General features: G+C 35.6%; 1 protein-coding gene across 4 annotated transcripts; it reads left to right on the top strand.

Moving 5' to 3' along the window:
* Nucleotides 1-8,208: 8,208 nt before the first annotated feature.
* LOC112783925 (amino acid permease 3) lies at nt 8,209-12,353 on the top strand. 4 transcript variants are annotated; one of them, XM_072229505.1, is made up of 7 exons: nt 8,209-8,271; nt 8,406-8,817; nt 9,285-9,518; nt 10,088-10,181; nt 10,722-10,936; nt 11,289-11,428; nt 11,521-12,353. In XM_072229505.1, exons 2-7 carry the CDS (start codon nt 8,685-8,687, stop codon nt 12,172-12,174), a joined length of 1,470 nt encoding a protein of 489 aa, XP_072085606.1. In that variant the 5' UTR covers nt 8,209-8,271; nt 8,406-8,684; the 3' UTR covers nt 12,175-12,353. The 4 variants fall into 4 exon arrangements, with proteins under 4 accessions (XP_072085606.1, XP_025682790.1, XP_025682791.1 ...); XM_025827005.3 differs by having other exon boundaries at nt 8,211-8,271; nt 9,285-9,575; XM_025827006.3 differs by lacking the exon at nt 8,209-8,271 and having other exon boundaries at nt 8,273-8,817.
* Nucleotides 12,354-17,133: the final 4,780 nt, after the last annotated feature.

Genomic DNA, 17,133 nt, shown 5'->3' on the forward strand with positions numbered 1-17,133 from the left:
TAACTCAAAACTCATACGGTTGGAATCAACCTGAACAAGGTTTTGGAGCAATTAACCATGAGCAACAAAGTTATGAGCAGTCACACTCTCCAAGCAGTACCACTTGCATGCTCCAACACAGGTCTCAGAATGATGTGTACAACCCACCCTGGAGAACTCATTCCAACTGGAGGGGGGTTGAAAACCAAAATCAAAGACCAAGGGACTTCAACTGCAACAACCCCAACCTCAAAAACCAGCATAAAAACCACCCCCACAACAACAACCATCACACAGCACCCCAATGCATACATTTCCAACCCCATCCTACCTCACAACTCGCCCAAAATGAATCTCATCAACCATCACAGTTGACACAACCACGACCAATTCTAAACTTTCAAAGACTCTATGTTCTAGAAATGATGATGGAAAGGTTCGTGAAAGTTCAAGAGATGACAATAATAGAGCAGGAAGAAGCAAGGAAAAATCAAAAGATGATAAGCAGGAACCAAGAGGCCTCACTCAAAAGAATTGAGAGGCAAATGGAACAACTAGCTAGGCACCTTGCAGAAATGGGCGAGAGGAGGGCACATATATTCCTAAGGGCCACTGAAGATGACCCAAAGAACAGCAAAAAAGCTGCTGGGTTGAAAGGGAAAGTAATCATAGAGGCAAGTGAGAAGAGGGCTACGGGAAAAGAAATAATCATCAAGGAAAAGCCCACAGTAAGAGGAGGAAACCAAAGGTAACAGAAGCCTCAATTTCCATGATCAGAGGATAAAGGATGTCAAGCTAGTGACAATAAAAGAGCGCTTGTTGGGAGGCAACCCAACTAGAGGTAACTATCTTTTCATATCTATTTCAATAAAAAGGTTAATTAGTTTTATCTATGTTGCAAGAAGCTAAGTTTGGTGTTACACACCAAAATAATTTAAAGGAGAATGAAGGATTCTAAGTTTGTTGTTCCACCAAAATCTCATTTAAAAGCATACTCTCACCTCTTGCATAATGATAGCTCCAAGCAATCAGACAAATTATTCAACTAGTTAATTGCTTCTTAGTTTTGGTTCCATAACCTTTAGTAAGGCCAAAAGAATTTATAAATGTACAACCTGTTGCATTAGAGATAGTGGCAAGGAATTAAGTTTGGTGTTCCCACACCAAATTAAATCCAAAAGCCACACTCAATTCATGCAGACTAACCAGTCACCTAAGGACTTGAGAAGCAAGCAACTTTTGAGAATTGTGCAGGGAACTAACCACCAGTTGAAGACATTATGCATCATAACTCAAAAGGGGCACAACAGAAGGAAGGGCAAAGGAACTGCAAACCAATAGGTTGTATCTATACTTAACTCTTGCTGTTGAGAAATGTCAATAAGAAGTGAGTATTTACATATCTACATAAAACCCCATGAGCTACCAATAATACTCTGCTAGCATAAACATCCTCTCCCATTTCATTCTTTCTTCTCAATAATTCCTTTCTTGCTTGGGGACAAGCAAGCTTTAAGTTTGGTGTTGTGATGACAAGTCATCTTAGCCTAGTTTCACTAGTCTTTTTCTTTTGTTTTCAATAGATTTTATGCACTTTCTTGAGCCATAAGTAAGCCAATTGGGTAGAATTTCATGTTTCCTTTTATTCAATCAACCATGGATAAATTAATGCATTTTCATGAGATTTTGTGCTAAAATTATCATATATTATGAAAGAGAAACAATCTCATGATTTTGATCATAGCTTTGATGTTTTTGATTGATTGATGATAGGTGAAAAGAGCTTTGAAGAGGGTTGAAGAAAGAAGGAATGGCAAAGAGCAAGAGAGGACAAAAAGCTTGAGCCAAAGTTTGCCTCAAACTTTAGCTCAAACGTGAGGAAGAGCTTGACTTCACCCAGGGAGCAAAAAGTTTGCGCCAACGTTTGCCTCAAACTTTGAGTCAAACGTTGGCGCCACAAAAAGAAGACCCAGGGAGCAAAAAGCTTGCACCAACGTTTGCCTCAAACTTTGAGTCAAACGTTGGCGCCACAAAAAGAACACCCAGGAGAAAAAAAGCTTGCGCCAACGTTTGCCTCAAACTTGAGGTTAAACGTTGGCGCCATTTGAGTATGAAGAAGAGTCCCTGATTGAAGGCTTGATTGAGCCACGTTTGCGCCAACGTTTGCCTCAAACGTTTTGCCAAACGTTGGCCAAAGGACATGCAAGGGAGGATCCACGTTTGAGCTCAAGTTTGACCTCAAACTTTGAGCCAAACGTGCATGACAGCACGGGAGGCAATCTGCTACAAAAAGCTTGAGTCAAAGTTTGCCTCAAACTTTGACTCAAGCTTTAATGGTTCATGGCCCGGTTCTGACCCGGTTCACAAGTGGGTTTCTTTCCAACTCCAAGGGCAATCAACAGAGGCTTCTGTCAACCCAATTCCATCAAGAGCAAGGGCCCAATTCAAGGCTTGAAGATCATTTGAAGAGAATGTATAAATAGCTTAGAATTTATGTTTTTCAGGAGCTTTTCCTTTTAGTTTTGCTGGGTAGTTTTGGAGAGCTTTTGGTTAGGAGTTATTTTGAGATTCTGAGTCTTAGGGAAGGAGAATTGAATTCTCTTCCTCTTAGTTTTCTTGTTTTCAATTTCATTTATACTTGTCTTGAATCTTGGGTTGAAGAATTGAGTAAATTCTGTCTCAATCTCACCTTGAGATCTCTTTCTGTTTTGATTTACCGCATCATTGAGAATTTGCAATTTCAATTCTTTTCTTCTACTGCTTGATCTTTACTTTTCTTGCAATTGAATTCTAAATTTGGATCTAGGAAGGCATTGAGATCTAGACTTGGTTATCTAGTCTCTTGGGTCCTGAGATCTACATCTTTCAATTTCAATTTCCTTGTTTCATTGCTACTCCAAGCTTATTTTCATTTTCATTTAAGATCCGGTCTAATTGAATCCATCTTTTACATTTTTGTTTGTTGAATTTTACTTTTCCTTTTTTAATTTCTGCAAATCACACTCCCAATTTCCTTTTACAATTCAAGCAATTTACATTTCTTGCACTTTAAGATTCAGCCATTTACATTTCTTGCATTTTAAGTTTCTGTAATTTACATTACTTGCTCTTTAAGATTCAGCTTATTTACTTTCTTTGCTCTTTAATTTCCTACAATCTACCCCTCTCCCTTTACATTTCAAGCAATTTAACTTCTGCAATCACAAATCACCTAACCAACACTCGGTTAGCTTGACTAAATCAATCACTAAACTAAAATTGCTTAATCCTTCAATCCCTGTGGGATCGACCTCACTCACGTGAGTTATTATTACTTGATGCGACCCGGTACACTTGCCGGTGAGTTTTTGTGTTGGATCATTTTCCACACATCACTCTCCTTTACCACTTTCGAATATTTCAGTTATTTCTGTACAGTATGAGCAACTAAACCTCTTAGGTTAAGGTTATGGGCTCTGCTGATTCTTATGAATTAATACAAGTACTTTTCTATTTCAATTAATGTGTGATTATTTTCTATAATGCATTGCCGTTCTTCATCCTTATGAATCTCGATTCTTTATGAGTTCTTACGAGTCCTGACCTGGATAGTATTGAGCTACAGCTTGAGGATGCATCACGAGTTCCAATAGAATTATCTGGATTAATTGGGTATGTGACATATAACCCTATTAGTCAGGGACAATTGAGGGTCCTGTGGCTCTAAGGGCTAGAAACATAAGAGCAGCAATCTCTGATCCGGAAGATCTGACCTTGTCTGTGGCGTTTTGAGTAGGATCAGTAGAGAGATTGACTGGCACGCGCTTACCCTCTCCCAAATTGATCTAGTCTGTTCGGATGTTCGGTCTGGACCTGAGGAGATTAATGACCACGACCCATGGCTTAATCACTTACAGCCTTGCCATTGAAGGAATCATTCATCGTTGAAGTAGAGAGTATGACATGTTAATTCAGAAGAAGAAGTACCTCCGAAGCCTTAACTAACACCTCATCAATCAGCCTACCGTATCTATTTATCGCTTTTGTTATTGTTTGTTTATGCGCCTACAATAATCAAAACTACCTTTTTATTCACCTGACTAAGATCTGCAGGATAACCACAGATTGCTCAATCCGGCAATCCTCGTGGGATTCAACCCTCACTCACCTGAGGTATTACTTGGATGACCAGGTGCACATGCCGATTTAGTTGTGCAGAGTTAAATTTTGCACACCACTCTCCTTGGACTGAGAATCCAGCCATAGCTTTGCTCAGTCCCTTACAGAAAAAGGAAAGAGCATGAGCTTATAAACCTCAGGGTTCACTCCATTCATCTTAACAGTATCACAGATCTGCAGAAAATCAGATATGAACATGTTGGAGTCCTCTTGCGAGAGTCCATGAAACTGACAATTCTATTGCACCAGAGTGACCAGTTGAGGCTTGAGCTCAAAATTGTTGGCACCAATGGCAAGTACTAATATGCTGCACCCATAGAAATTTGTAGTGGGTGTAGTGTATGAGCCAAGCATTTTCCTGGCGTGCTCCTCAGCGTTCGGATTTCCTCCAGCCATAGTGGTCTCTTTAGCTTCCTTCTCAAAAGTTTCTGTGAGATTCTCTCTGTCTTTGCAAGCTCTAGCTTGTTGCAAATACCGCCTTAAGGTCCTCTTAGGTTCAGGATCAAGATCAAGAAGGGGTTCTTTATCCTTGTTTCTATTCATAAACAACAAGAAAAAAAGAAAAAGTGGGAGTCTCTATGTCAGAGTATAGAGGACTCCCAGTGAGATATCCTAAAAGAAATAAAGTAAGATAAAGTAAGCAATTAATAAAAAGATTCGAAAATAAAGATGGAAGATTTAGTTTAAAAATTTTCAAAAATTTGAAAGAAAGGGGTTCAAAAGTTTTCGAATTTCAAAAAGAAAGAAAAAGAAAAATTAAAGAAACATCAAACTTAAAATTTGAAATTAAATTAAAAATAAAGTAACTGAAATAAAATTTCGAAAATCAAGAAAAAGATAAATACGATAAAGATCGAAAATCAAGAAAGATAAACAAGATAGGATTCGAAAATTAAAAGGAAAATTAATTAAACTAAAAAAAATCACTAACGGGACACCAAACTTAAAATCAGAAAATAAGAGAAAATAAATAAGGGAAAAATCAAAAATAGAGAAAAATAAAAAAGCAAAAATTTGAAACTTAAAAGAAAAAGAAAATAATTAAAAACTAATAAAAACCTAATCTAAGCAACAAGACAATCGGTAGTTGTCAATCACAAACAATCCCTGGCAACGGTGCCAAAAACTTGGTAGGCAAAATCAGAACTCGCACAACTTTACCGGCGAGTGCACCAAGTCATCCAAGTAATACGTCAGGTGAGTGAGGGTCGATCCCACCAGGATTGTCGGATTGAGCAAGTAATAGTTATCTTGCTGGGTTTAGTCAGGCGAATAGTAAAGGGAGTTGTTGTTGAAAACGCATAAGACAGATAAATAGGAAATGCAATAAAAGGTTAGTATAAAATCAATATAAGAAAACAGTTAAAGTCTCGGAGATATTTATCTTTCCGGATTAAAACTTCTTGCTAACTATTTTAACAATGAATGATTCATTCTATGGCAAACTGTGAGTGATTAAACCCTAATTCCTTAGCAATTTAATCTTCTCTGATTCTCATCAAACGCCACTTCCGTGATCATTCAATTCGAATTAGAGGGTGAAGTTCAGAAAACTAGTTTATACCACGAAGGCCCTAATCGATGTTCCTATGTCCCAACAGATTGTGGATTAGCCGTCTAAGAGGTGTGTTCTCAAGCTGTAGTTCAGGCAACCTTGGTCAGAGTATCACCAGAACTCATATAGAAAAAAGGGTCTTCTGTTCCACCCAGTTTCATTAGATTAAGAACGAGACACACCTTATAATTGAATCAAACATGTATTAAAATAGAAAAGTAATAATATTAATCCACAGAAATAAACAGAATTCCTAACCTTAACCAAGAGGTTTAGTTGCTCATAACTTACAGAAAAAATAGGGTTCTCAAAAGTGCAGGGGAGGAAGATCTAATAAACCTAAGTGATCTTCTCCTTAAATACTAACCTAATAATAAATGCTAAACCTAAAAGATATTATTTTAAATTAAAGATTACAAATATAATATATGATAAGACTAATAAGTGTGCCCAATTGTTGTGTGAAACGGACAGCAAGCTGGATTGGACGTTGAACGCCCAGATGGGAGTGCACACTTCTGACTTCATGTCCCTACTGGCATTGAACGGCAGTTTAGGCGTTCAGCACCCAGGGGGAGTTGACAGAATTTTTGTTTCTTACTCCAAGCTTCTCCAAACTACTCTAAATTTTACCTAAAACCATAAAAACACAAGAAAATAGGCCATGACTGAAGTGAACTTTGGTTTAACAAGCTGGATCAAATTTTGCAAAGTAACTTCATGCATTTTCGTTAATGCTTTTCAATTTCTTCATATTTGCTTGGAATTCGGCATCAGTGGTGCATTTAGTAAAAATGTTCTACACATACGTGCACTTATACTTGTTCGTGAAGTTTTTTCATATGTACCTGACATAATTTCGATGATGAACATGCAACATCACCTTTTTTAATGCTGACAACAGCCCTTAACAGCAAGTAATTAAACACAAATTTAATTAGAGATCTAACTATTAAAAAGTAACTCAAATAATGCATAGAAGTGTAGAGTTCTAACATTAGTCACCAGCTCAAATAATTTATACTAGAAAAATTAGTTGCTATATTTAATCAACAAGTAAAATAAATAAATAACATGTGGAGTTGTAACATATATGCACCAACTAAGCAAAATCAAATATGCAGTTCAAAAGTAGTAGAATTCTTAACAAAAAGTAAACTTATCTAACTATTAACAAGTAGTAATATTCTAACTATTAACGAGTTATTAACATTTACGCAGCAACCAACAAGTTATTAATATTTACACAACAACTTATCTAGCTATCTTCAATTTTAGTACTAACAATTAAACTAAGAACAACATAATAGAACGTTACCTTTTATTGGTTCGAGATAAAATTTTATCTATAGATATATTAATGTCTAAGATCTTCTTGCAATAAAGTGAAAAATTACTTTTAACTTTCTTTAGTTTTATTATCTACAAGGTGAATTTATATTCATCTTCAATTTCTAGTTTTTGACTTAAATTTAAACCTTATATAAGATCGATTCGTACAGTTAAGATTTTATTCGGCCTAAAATTGAAGAAGAGTCTAAAAAATTGGCCAGATCATAATTTAAAGTCAAGTTTAGACTAAAATGAATCTGGTTTCACCTAAATTTGTGAACACCCCTGCATAGTAATCAACATAGATAAGAGTACAAAAATAATTTTTATCCGAAAAAATATAAGAAAATAATAAAAATACTAAACAATATGAAACATGGAGTAAAAAAGAAAATTATAATTAAAATCATAAATCAGATTATTAATTAATTATTTGTAATTTCAGTTATTGAATTTTAAAAAATAAGGATTTGCAATTAAACCAAATTACAAATTGGCACAGTTACTTCCAATACTACGCTAACCTCCCATTCTTCAATCTTCATTTGGGATTTTCACTCCGCAGAATCACTCCGGCGCCACTACACTTTTTCGCTCTCCGGTCCGACACCACCCAGCCTCCTGCCGACACTGCCCAGCCTCCTGCTGACGTCGCCCAGTCTCTCCTAGCGCCGTTTGCGCTCCGTTGTCGACGTCCAGCACCATATGTTGCTACATTTTCATATGTGCATAACCGTCACATGCACATAAATGGAGTCCAACTTGGATGAATCGTTTTGTGATGTCCCATCGTCATTCACTAGTGACAATTTCTCTCATTCACACGTAGTCACCATGGATAATAAGCCAGATATTCACTAGATATGCGGATGGTTAGTCCTTCACTTATGCAGCTGCTTTGTTTAAGTAGTTATTAATAACATGCAGATGTTCAATTCAATTGGTATGCAGATGATTATGTTAATTCTTAATTAGATAGTTGTTTTTTTTTATTCAGTTTACTCATACACAATTAACAATAGCTAAATATTCAATTCTTTAGATATTTAGATATACGGATGATTATTCTAAAGATAAAATTTAAAAAGTAATTTGAGTGTGAAATATTTTTCTATTTTATTGAACCAATTATATATGGTTAACCGGTTATTTATACCGACACAGTCTGTCCAATCCATTGCATAGCCCCACCATTTCAGTTCCCGAATTCAATTCATACGAATTTAAAGACTCTACGAAGACCGAAAGTAAACTTAATAAACGTTTTTATTCTACTTATTTTTCCTTATTCCTTTTTCCTTGACTACCAACCACAGAGGATCTCTCCTCAACTCGTGACTTTATCTCTCACTTCTATTTATTATTTTTTTTTTTGTGACAGCCTTTTCAGGGCAAATTCTATCACACTCTCCCAACTTTTGGGTGATTCGAAGTGGGAGCTCAGCACAAAAAACCTTCAACCCATCATATCGGAGCCACTTAACATTTTTTTTTTTTAAATGTTAAAACATTAATGAGATGGAAATATCTTCCTTATATTCTGTGTATTGAATTTTGTCACCTAGTAATTTCGCTTTAGCAGAGTGCACACACTCTGAGATATAATCTGCAATATAATCATTCACTCTGAAAGCCTAACTCTCTGTCTCACACAAATAAGATGGTTGAGGACGTAGCTAGCGGCAACCACCACCTCCAACAACAACAACCACAAGCATTTGATGTCTCCGTTGAAGGGTATGAACACAGAGATTCCAAGTTCTTTGATGAGGACGGCCGCCACAAACGAACTGGTAAACTTACATGCTCTGAACTCCACTAAAAATTTTCTTATCTATCCAATAATGCATTTCTGAGTTGGAATTTTCCAAGGGAAAAAAAAGGATTTAGGAGTACAATCGAATTTAGTTTACTCTTCAAAATCTTCCCTTCGGATTCCAATGTGAACCAAACCCATAAATGGAGTATTAAGGAATGAAAAGAAAAAAAAAATTAATCTCATAGTTTTAGTCTTCACATAATTTTCTTTGTTTCTCGGTTTCTTTCTGTAGTTAGCAGACTGATTTTACATTTTCTTTAAATATTAAGTTCAACTTTTTAGATGTTAAGATGATGGTTTAACCTTTAGATTTTAAAAAATGAAAAATATTTCCTGAACAGCACTCCTCCTGCATTTTTTTTAATTCGTTTTTGAACCATCTTCGTGTTAGTGACAGATGATTATGAGTTTAACATTTTTGTGCTTGAAAAACTATAACAGGTACTGTGTGGACTGCAAGTGCGCACATAATAACGGCGGTTATTGGCGCTGGGGTGTTGTCCTTGTCTTGGGCTATAGCTCAGCTTGGTTGGGTTGCTGGTCCTGCTGCGATGATTCTCTTCTCTCTTGTTACCTACTACACTTCCACTCTTCTATCTGTTTGTTACCGTACCGGTGACCCAGTTAATGGAAAGAGAAACCACACATACATGGATGCTGTTAGATCAATTCTTGGTATGTTATGCCACCAGATTCAATTCACCAAAGCAATTTTTTTGGGGCTGGAAACTGGTATGGGTAACTGGATAACCAGAATAGTCCAACTCGAATTAAAACCTAAACCCAAATCAAGTTAATTATAAATGATAAAGAAATGTTAGATGAACAAATTATTTTTATAGTAAATCTAACCATGTATTTTTTCTTTTATAACGTATTATTTTTTTAACAAATTTTTTTTATTATCAATACTTAAGTTATTGAAGCAATGTAGTTGAACTTGACTTGGTCATGTAGCATTCCTGTATAAGATATTTATTCCAACAAAATGGTTCAAATTTTATTTTTTGTGAACTTTGACAAACTACATGATCTTTAGATCACATTTACTAAGCTTTGTCAAATTTTTGTAATCTTTGGAGGCTGGCTTGTTAGCAACTATTTTATCCGACCTAGAATATTTTAGGTATTTCGCAGTGGTTTATTCTAATCAATTTTAGCCTATTTCATCTTTGAAACATATAAAAAATAAAAGTATACTTTTGAATTTTCAATCTTGGGTGGTGCTGTTTGAACATATGCAGGTGGCTTTAAGGTCAAGATTTGCGGTTGTATTCAGTATGCTAACCTTTTTGGCGTTGCCGTTGGGTACACAGTAGCAGCTTCCATAAGCATGATGTGAGTGACATTGAAATTAGCTATGAATAATGTGAAATATTTGAAAGACTTCTTTTTGTTATTAGGGAAACTCCCCATGCTACTAATTTTTAGTATGTTTAAGTTGACTTTAGGTGAAATTGATAATTGAGAGCTATTAGATGAAAATTTAGTCAAATCAATCAAATCTTTTAACGGCTCTCAGTTATCAACTTCACGTGAAGTCGACTACACCTGAGTTTCCACCTTTATCATTACTTAAGTAATATAAATATTAAATTGTCTTTAGTAAATTAATTTTATTAATTTATGTGTATAAATTCTAAAAAATATAAGTGTAAACTATATTGATTCATATTTACAAATTTTAGTAAATATAAATATAAATTATATGATTTTTGTGTGTAAAATTTTTGTAAATATGAATGCAAATTATTATTAGCCAAGGACGGACAAAAAATCATAATATTAGCATTTGTCTTTTTTTTATTTTTGCAAAGCAATGCAAGAAATATGCCGTAATTGGATGTGTTTTTGGGTTGGTTGTTGATGATGAAACAGGGCAGTCCAAAGGTCTAATTGCTTCCACAGTAGCGGTGGGAAGGATCCGTGCCACATGAATAGCAATGTGTACATGATTACGTTTGGTGTTGCGGAAATTATCCTCTCCCAAATTCCAGACTTCGATCAGTTATGGTGGCTTTCCATTGTAGCTGCTGTCATGTCCTTCACTTACTCGATAATTGGACTGGGTTTGGGTGTTGGTAAAGTCGTAGGTATGATTCTATTCAATTAAGCAAAAAAGGGATAAATTTTCGATCTAATTTCTAAAGATTCACGTGTTAAATTGCTCTATAAATTTTAATTGGATCAGGTTAACTAACGTGTATAAGCATCGACTCAGTAAATTGGATTAGTAGGTTATGTGATGCATATAATTGATTTGGATAAAATAGCAAAGTTTGTCTATAAGAAAATTATACAGGTGATAATATTTTTCATGTGAAAGCAAAAATTCAAACCTTTTAAAAGAAATTCAGCAACATGTTTGTTATGCGTAATTCGGTACTTCGCTATTGTGTATTTCATTCATTGGCAAGAATTTGACTTGAATTGGACATGCAACAGAAAACAAGAGAGTAAGAGGAAGCCTAACCGGCATAACTGTTGGGACTGTGAGTGAGAGTAGAAAAATTTGGAGAACCTTCCAAGCACTTGGCGACATAGCCTTTGCTTACTCATACTCAATGATCCTGATAGAAATTGAGGTACGCTTTCCTTTTCACTAAATCTTGTTACATTAAAGTGACAAGTTTCAACGTTTAAATTGAAGTCTATATGGTGGGTGTTAATGAAACAGGATACTGTCAAATCTCCTCCAAAAGAGTCCACAACAATGAAGAAGGCTACTTTCATTAGTGTAGTAGTCACAACCTTTTTCTACATGCTATGCGGCTGCTTTGGATACGCTGCTTTCGGAGACTCGAGCCCCGGAAACCTTCTCACTGGATTCGGATTCTACAATCCGTTTTGGCTGCTTGACGTAGCCAATGCTGCCATTGTTGTCCACCTTGTTGGCGCATACCAAGTGTACTGCCAGCCCCTTTTCTCATTCATAGAGAAAACGGCCACGGATAGATTCCCAAACAGTGATTTCGTCAACAAAGAAATTAAAATACCGATCCCAGGGTACCATCCGTATAAACTCAATCTCTTCAGATTGGTGTGGAGGACAATTTTTGTCATCATAACAACTCTTTTATCAATGCTACTTCCATTTTTCAATGACATTGTGGGGCTTCTTGGAGCCATTGGATTTTGGCCCATAACAGTGTATTTTCCGGTGGAGATGTACATTGTTCAGAAGAGAATACCAAAGTGGAGCACAAGATGGGTATGCTTATACATGCTTAGTTTTGCTTGCCTTATAGTTAGTGTGACAGCTGCAGCAGGTTCTGTTGCTGGGATCATCGACGATGTAAAAGTTTACAAGCCATTTAGGACTAACTACTAATTCAGTAGGATAAACTTAGATGTTAGGGATCACCATTCGTGTTTATATGAAAGCTTGGTTTGGTGATCTTGTTTAACTGCTCTGTCTTTAATTTCAGTTGTGTCAAATAAGAAATAAGAAGTATCTCACCGATGCTCTATGTTTAATTTACAAAGGACATAGGGGCACTCAATCGTTAACTTATGAGTATATGTCAAATTAGGTTCCTAAAAACTTCTGCATAAGATGTATTGGTTTCTAAGAAAAATTTATTACATTGAGTTCCCTAAACTTTATAAAAGTAAGGTATATAAATCTTTACGTTAGTTAGATGTATTGTTTTCACTTGAACAATAAATTCTCTAAATTATGACAAAAGAATCAATATATGTTCTTTTTATAAAGTTCAGAGATCTCAACATAATAAATTTTTTTGGTGGAGGGTGGGGGAGGATGAAAACATCTAATGCGAAATTTCTTAGCGACCTATTTGAATATATACTCTTAACTTGTTTTAGGTTAGTTTTAGTTTTAAGCTTTAGAGTAGTTTTAAAAAGAGAAACTCTTCCTTCTTTTTTAAGTTTTTTCAGTTTCAAGTGTTAGTGTTAAATTTTTTGCAATATTCAAGTTACAAAGTTTATCTCCTTCAAATTCTATTTGGCTTGTGTTACGAACGAGGTCCCATTGCAAGAAATTATTAGAATAGCGACTGATTTTAGTGACTGAAAAAAGTGATTACTAATAGCGACTGATTTAACTACCGATATAGGATTTCTAGGACTAGAAAAAAATCAGTCGCTAAATCGGTCGCTAAAATTACAATCGAGTGCTTAATTATTGGTTATGAGATTCAAGGGGGTTTGCGGATAAAGAAGCAAGAATTTAAATGGCAAGAAATTTAAATGACAAGAAAATAAATCAACAGCTAAAGATAACAATTAATAAAAATAGGCATTTATGGCAAGAATTGAGAATCAAGACCTTCTATCCTAGTTATTAATTATAACACAATAGTTACCAAGAGCTAATCCTATTTCGTTATTTCCAACATCAGGAGAAAGTCAAATAAGCCTAGTTAATCATAATCCAACAAGACTAACTAATCACTCTAGATCACCAATCTAAATTGGGTATTAATGACTCAAGATTGCCCAATTTCTCTTTCCAAGCCAAGAATGCTAAAAAATTACTCTAAAACTAACCCAAGCATTTTGTCAAAACACTTGAAAGGCACAAAAGGAAAGCATAGTAAAATTGCAAGAAATAATAAATTCTACAACAACCCAATGCAAGAAAATGACAATAACAACTCAAACAAGCAAGAAAGAAACATAAAGCATCAAATTGCATTAAAGAAAATCAAAGTTAACAAGAGTTCATAAAACTAAAAGTGTCACAAGTGAGAAATTAACAAGTAAAACTAAGAGAATTAAAGTGCTAGAATGATAAAAAGCAAGAAACACTAGATGAAAACAAGAATTAAAACCTAAATCTAAGAGAGTTTGGCCTAATTCTACCCTAATTCTAGAAAACTACCCTAAAACATGGTCCTAAGCTACACTAATTTCTCCTCCCTTGTTCCCTCTTGAATTCTGCATCAAATAGCTTCAGAAATGAGTTGGATTTGAGCCTGGATGGCTCAGAAATCGCCCCCAGCGTATTGCCTTTAAGTTGGTCACGTGCCGCTTGTCACGCGTACGCGTCGGTTGGCAGATTTTCTTCCCACGCGCACGCGTGGGCCACGTACACGCGACGCCATAAATTCCGCAAATCCTCATTTCTTCATGAATTCTCCACTTTACATGCTTTTCTCTTCACTTTTTCCATCCAATTCTTGCCTTATGAATCTGAAATCACTCAACAAACATATCAAGGCATGGAATGGAATTAAGGTGAATTAATTTTATCAATTTTAAAGTCTAAAAAGCATGTTTTCAATCATTAAGCACAATTTAGAGAGAATTATAAAACCATGCTATTTTAGTGAATAAATATGAGAAAAGTTGATAAAAATCCTCTAAATTAAACACAAGATAAACCCTAAAAAAGGAGTTTATCAAGTAACATAAAGTTGATCGCTAAAATAGTCACTATTTTTTAACTTAGCGACTGAATTGGCAACCGAATTGAGGAAGTAACGCTTGGGATTGTTGGTCACAAAATCGGTCACTATTTTTTGATTTAGCGACTGATTTTGCAACCAATAAAAAAAGAAGCTAAAAATGGTTGGTCGCTAATTCGGTCACTAAGCCAGTTTTTGCTAAATCGGTTGCTAATAATTGAGGTAACGACCGGTTTAGCAACCAAATATAAATACTTATTTAAAGCAATTGGTTGCAAAATCAGTCGCTATTTAGCGACCAATTTTGCAACCGATATAATAAATAGGGTGGAAAAATTTGGTTGCTAATTCGGTCACAAAATCGTGGTTACTATATTGGTTGAAAATTTAATCCTTAGCAACCGAATTTGTGACCAATAAAAAATACTATTAAAACTAATCGGTCGCAAAATCTGTCGCTAATTTAAATAAAACAAAATTATTACTAAATTAATCTATCCTCTCTAACCCTAATTCACCTACAAGGCCACAACACTCTCTTCTTCTCACATAGTTACCAATGTAACCACCGCCAGAAGCTCCTCTCCTCGTAGGGTTTTCATCGTCGACTGAGTTCGCTGCGCCGCCGCCTTCATCTTTGAGATCTCGGCACCATCGTCGTTGTCTTCTGCGCCATCACCGTCGTGTTGTCTTCTGTGCCGTAACCGTCGTCTTCATCTTTAGCTCGCGGCGCCATCGCCTTCGTCTTCTGGTATCTTGGCACTGTCGCAGTCGTCTTCATCAATTTCTCAAGCAGGTACTCTTCCATAATCCAGATTCCGATCAATTTCATCTACTCTGTTAGGGCTTTTTCACCTATTTTGATCAATTTAATCTATTCTGAACAAATTGAACAATTGGAGCTTGGAGGTAATAGCTGTAATATTATTCTACTCTCTTGCTCCTTGTGGTCGTGGCTTCTTTGCTCTACTCTCTCTTGTTTTATTAATAATACCTTACAGTTAATTTATAAAACAATTGCTCTGCTCTACTCCGTTTTACAGTTAACAAATATGTTGACCAAATGTTCTCTAATAAGCGCGCTTGGTGCAGGAAAATAAAACTCACACAACTGAACCGGCAAGTGCACCGGGTCATCCCATTAATACCTCAGGTGAGTGAGGTTCGAATCCCACAAGGATTGTCGGATTGAGCAAGCTGTGGTTATCCTACAGATCTTAGTGATGATCGGATTTTTTGACGGTTTAGAATTCACAAATGAATTCTCGTTGCAAGTATAGTTTCTAAACCAACAAATAATCCTTTCATACAAAAGATTGTTTGTCACTAAAACAAACCCCTAAATTTATAAACCAAAGTATTGCAACCTCGGGTTGTTCTCCCTAGGAATTGCAATAAAGTGTCCTTGTTATTGGTTATGAGGTATGTTTTAGAGTTTTTGGGATAAGAGACATGAAATGTAAATGGCAATGAAAATAAACTAACAACTAAAAAGGTCTTGGCAAAGGTTTGTGGTCAAGGATCTCTATCCTTGTCACTAACCTCAACATGAGAATTGGCAAGGATCAATCCCACTAAGTCATCCCCTAACTAATAGTAGAGAAAATTCAAGTGAGCTATATCAATCCAAGTCCATAAGTCCTAGTTCTCCACCAAATCAATTAGTAAGATCTAGAGTTAATGGCTCCCAATCATCAATTACTTGGACATTAGTAACTCAAGAGTTCCTAAGTTACCTTCCCAAGCCAAGAGCATAAAATTCTACTCTAAAATCCAACCAAGCATTTTATCAAACACTTGGAAGGCACAAAAGGAAAGATAGTAAAATTGCAAGAAAAGTAAATCTACTCTACTCAATTGCAAGGAATTTAAACAACAACAAATCAAATGAACAATAAAGGAACATGAAAACATAAATTGCATTAAAAGGAAAAGGAAAGAACAAAAGTGCATCAACATAAAAGTAGAGAATTACAAGAATTAAATGCTAAACTAGAGAGAAGAGATGTAGAAGAAGAAGAAATTGCAAAGGAAAAGTAAATCTAAGCATGAAATTAACCTAGATCTAAGAATTCCTAATCTAGATCTAACCTACTCCTAATTCTAGAGAGAAGAGAGAGCTTCTCTCTCTAGAAACTAACTAAAGCATGATAAAACTAAAATAAAAACTCACTAACTACCTAGATGTCCCATCCCTCTTCAATCCTTGGGTTAAATAGCATCAGAAATGAGTTGGATTGGGCCCAAATGCACTAGAAATCGCTGGCCACGAGTTGCATTAAGTGAATCATGTGCAACCGTCGACACGCGTGCATGTGCGCACCCTTGTACGCAGTGCAACTATGGCAAATCTTATATCATTTCGAATCCCCGGATGTTAGCTTTCTAACGCAACTGGAACCGTGTCATTTGGACCTCTGTAGCTCAAGTTATGGTCGATTAAGTGCGAAGAGGTCGGCTTGATAGCTTTTGCAATTCCTTCATTTCTTCATGAGTTCTCCATTTTCACATGCTTTTCCTTCATTCCCTTGATCCAATCTTTGCCTCCTAAACCTGAATTCACTTAGCAAACATATCAAGGCACCTAATGGAATCAAGGAAAATTAAATTTAGCTATTTTAAGACCTAAAAAAAATGTTTTCACTCTTAAGCACAATTAAAGGAGAATTTATAAAACCATGCTATTTCATTGAATAAATGTGGGTAAAAGGTTATAAAATCCCCTAAATCAAGCACAAGATAAACCCTACAAATGGGGTTTATCACTTAGTCAGGCAAATGAAAAGTTGATTGTTGTTGTTGTAGGTGCATAAACAAAATAATAACAAAAGGAATAAAGAATTGACGTCAAAACAATAGTATGAGATCAGTTAAGGCCTCGGAGATGCTTGTTCTTCCGGATTACTACTTCTTGCTTA

Source organism: Arachis hypogaea, chromosome 20, assembly GCF_003086295.3.
Source record: "Arachis hypogaea cultivar Tifrunner chromosome 20, arahy.Tifrunner.gnm2.J5K5, whole genome shotgun sequence".
NCBI lineage: Eukaryota > Viridiplantae > Streptophyta > Magnoliopsida > Fabales > Fabaceae > Arachis > Arachis hypogaea.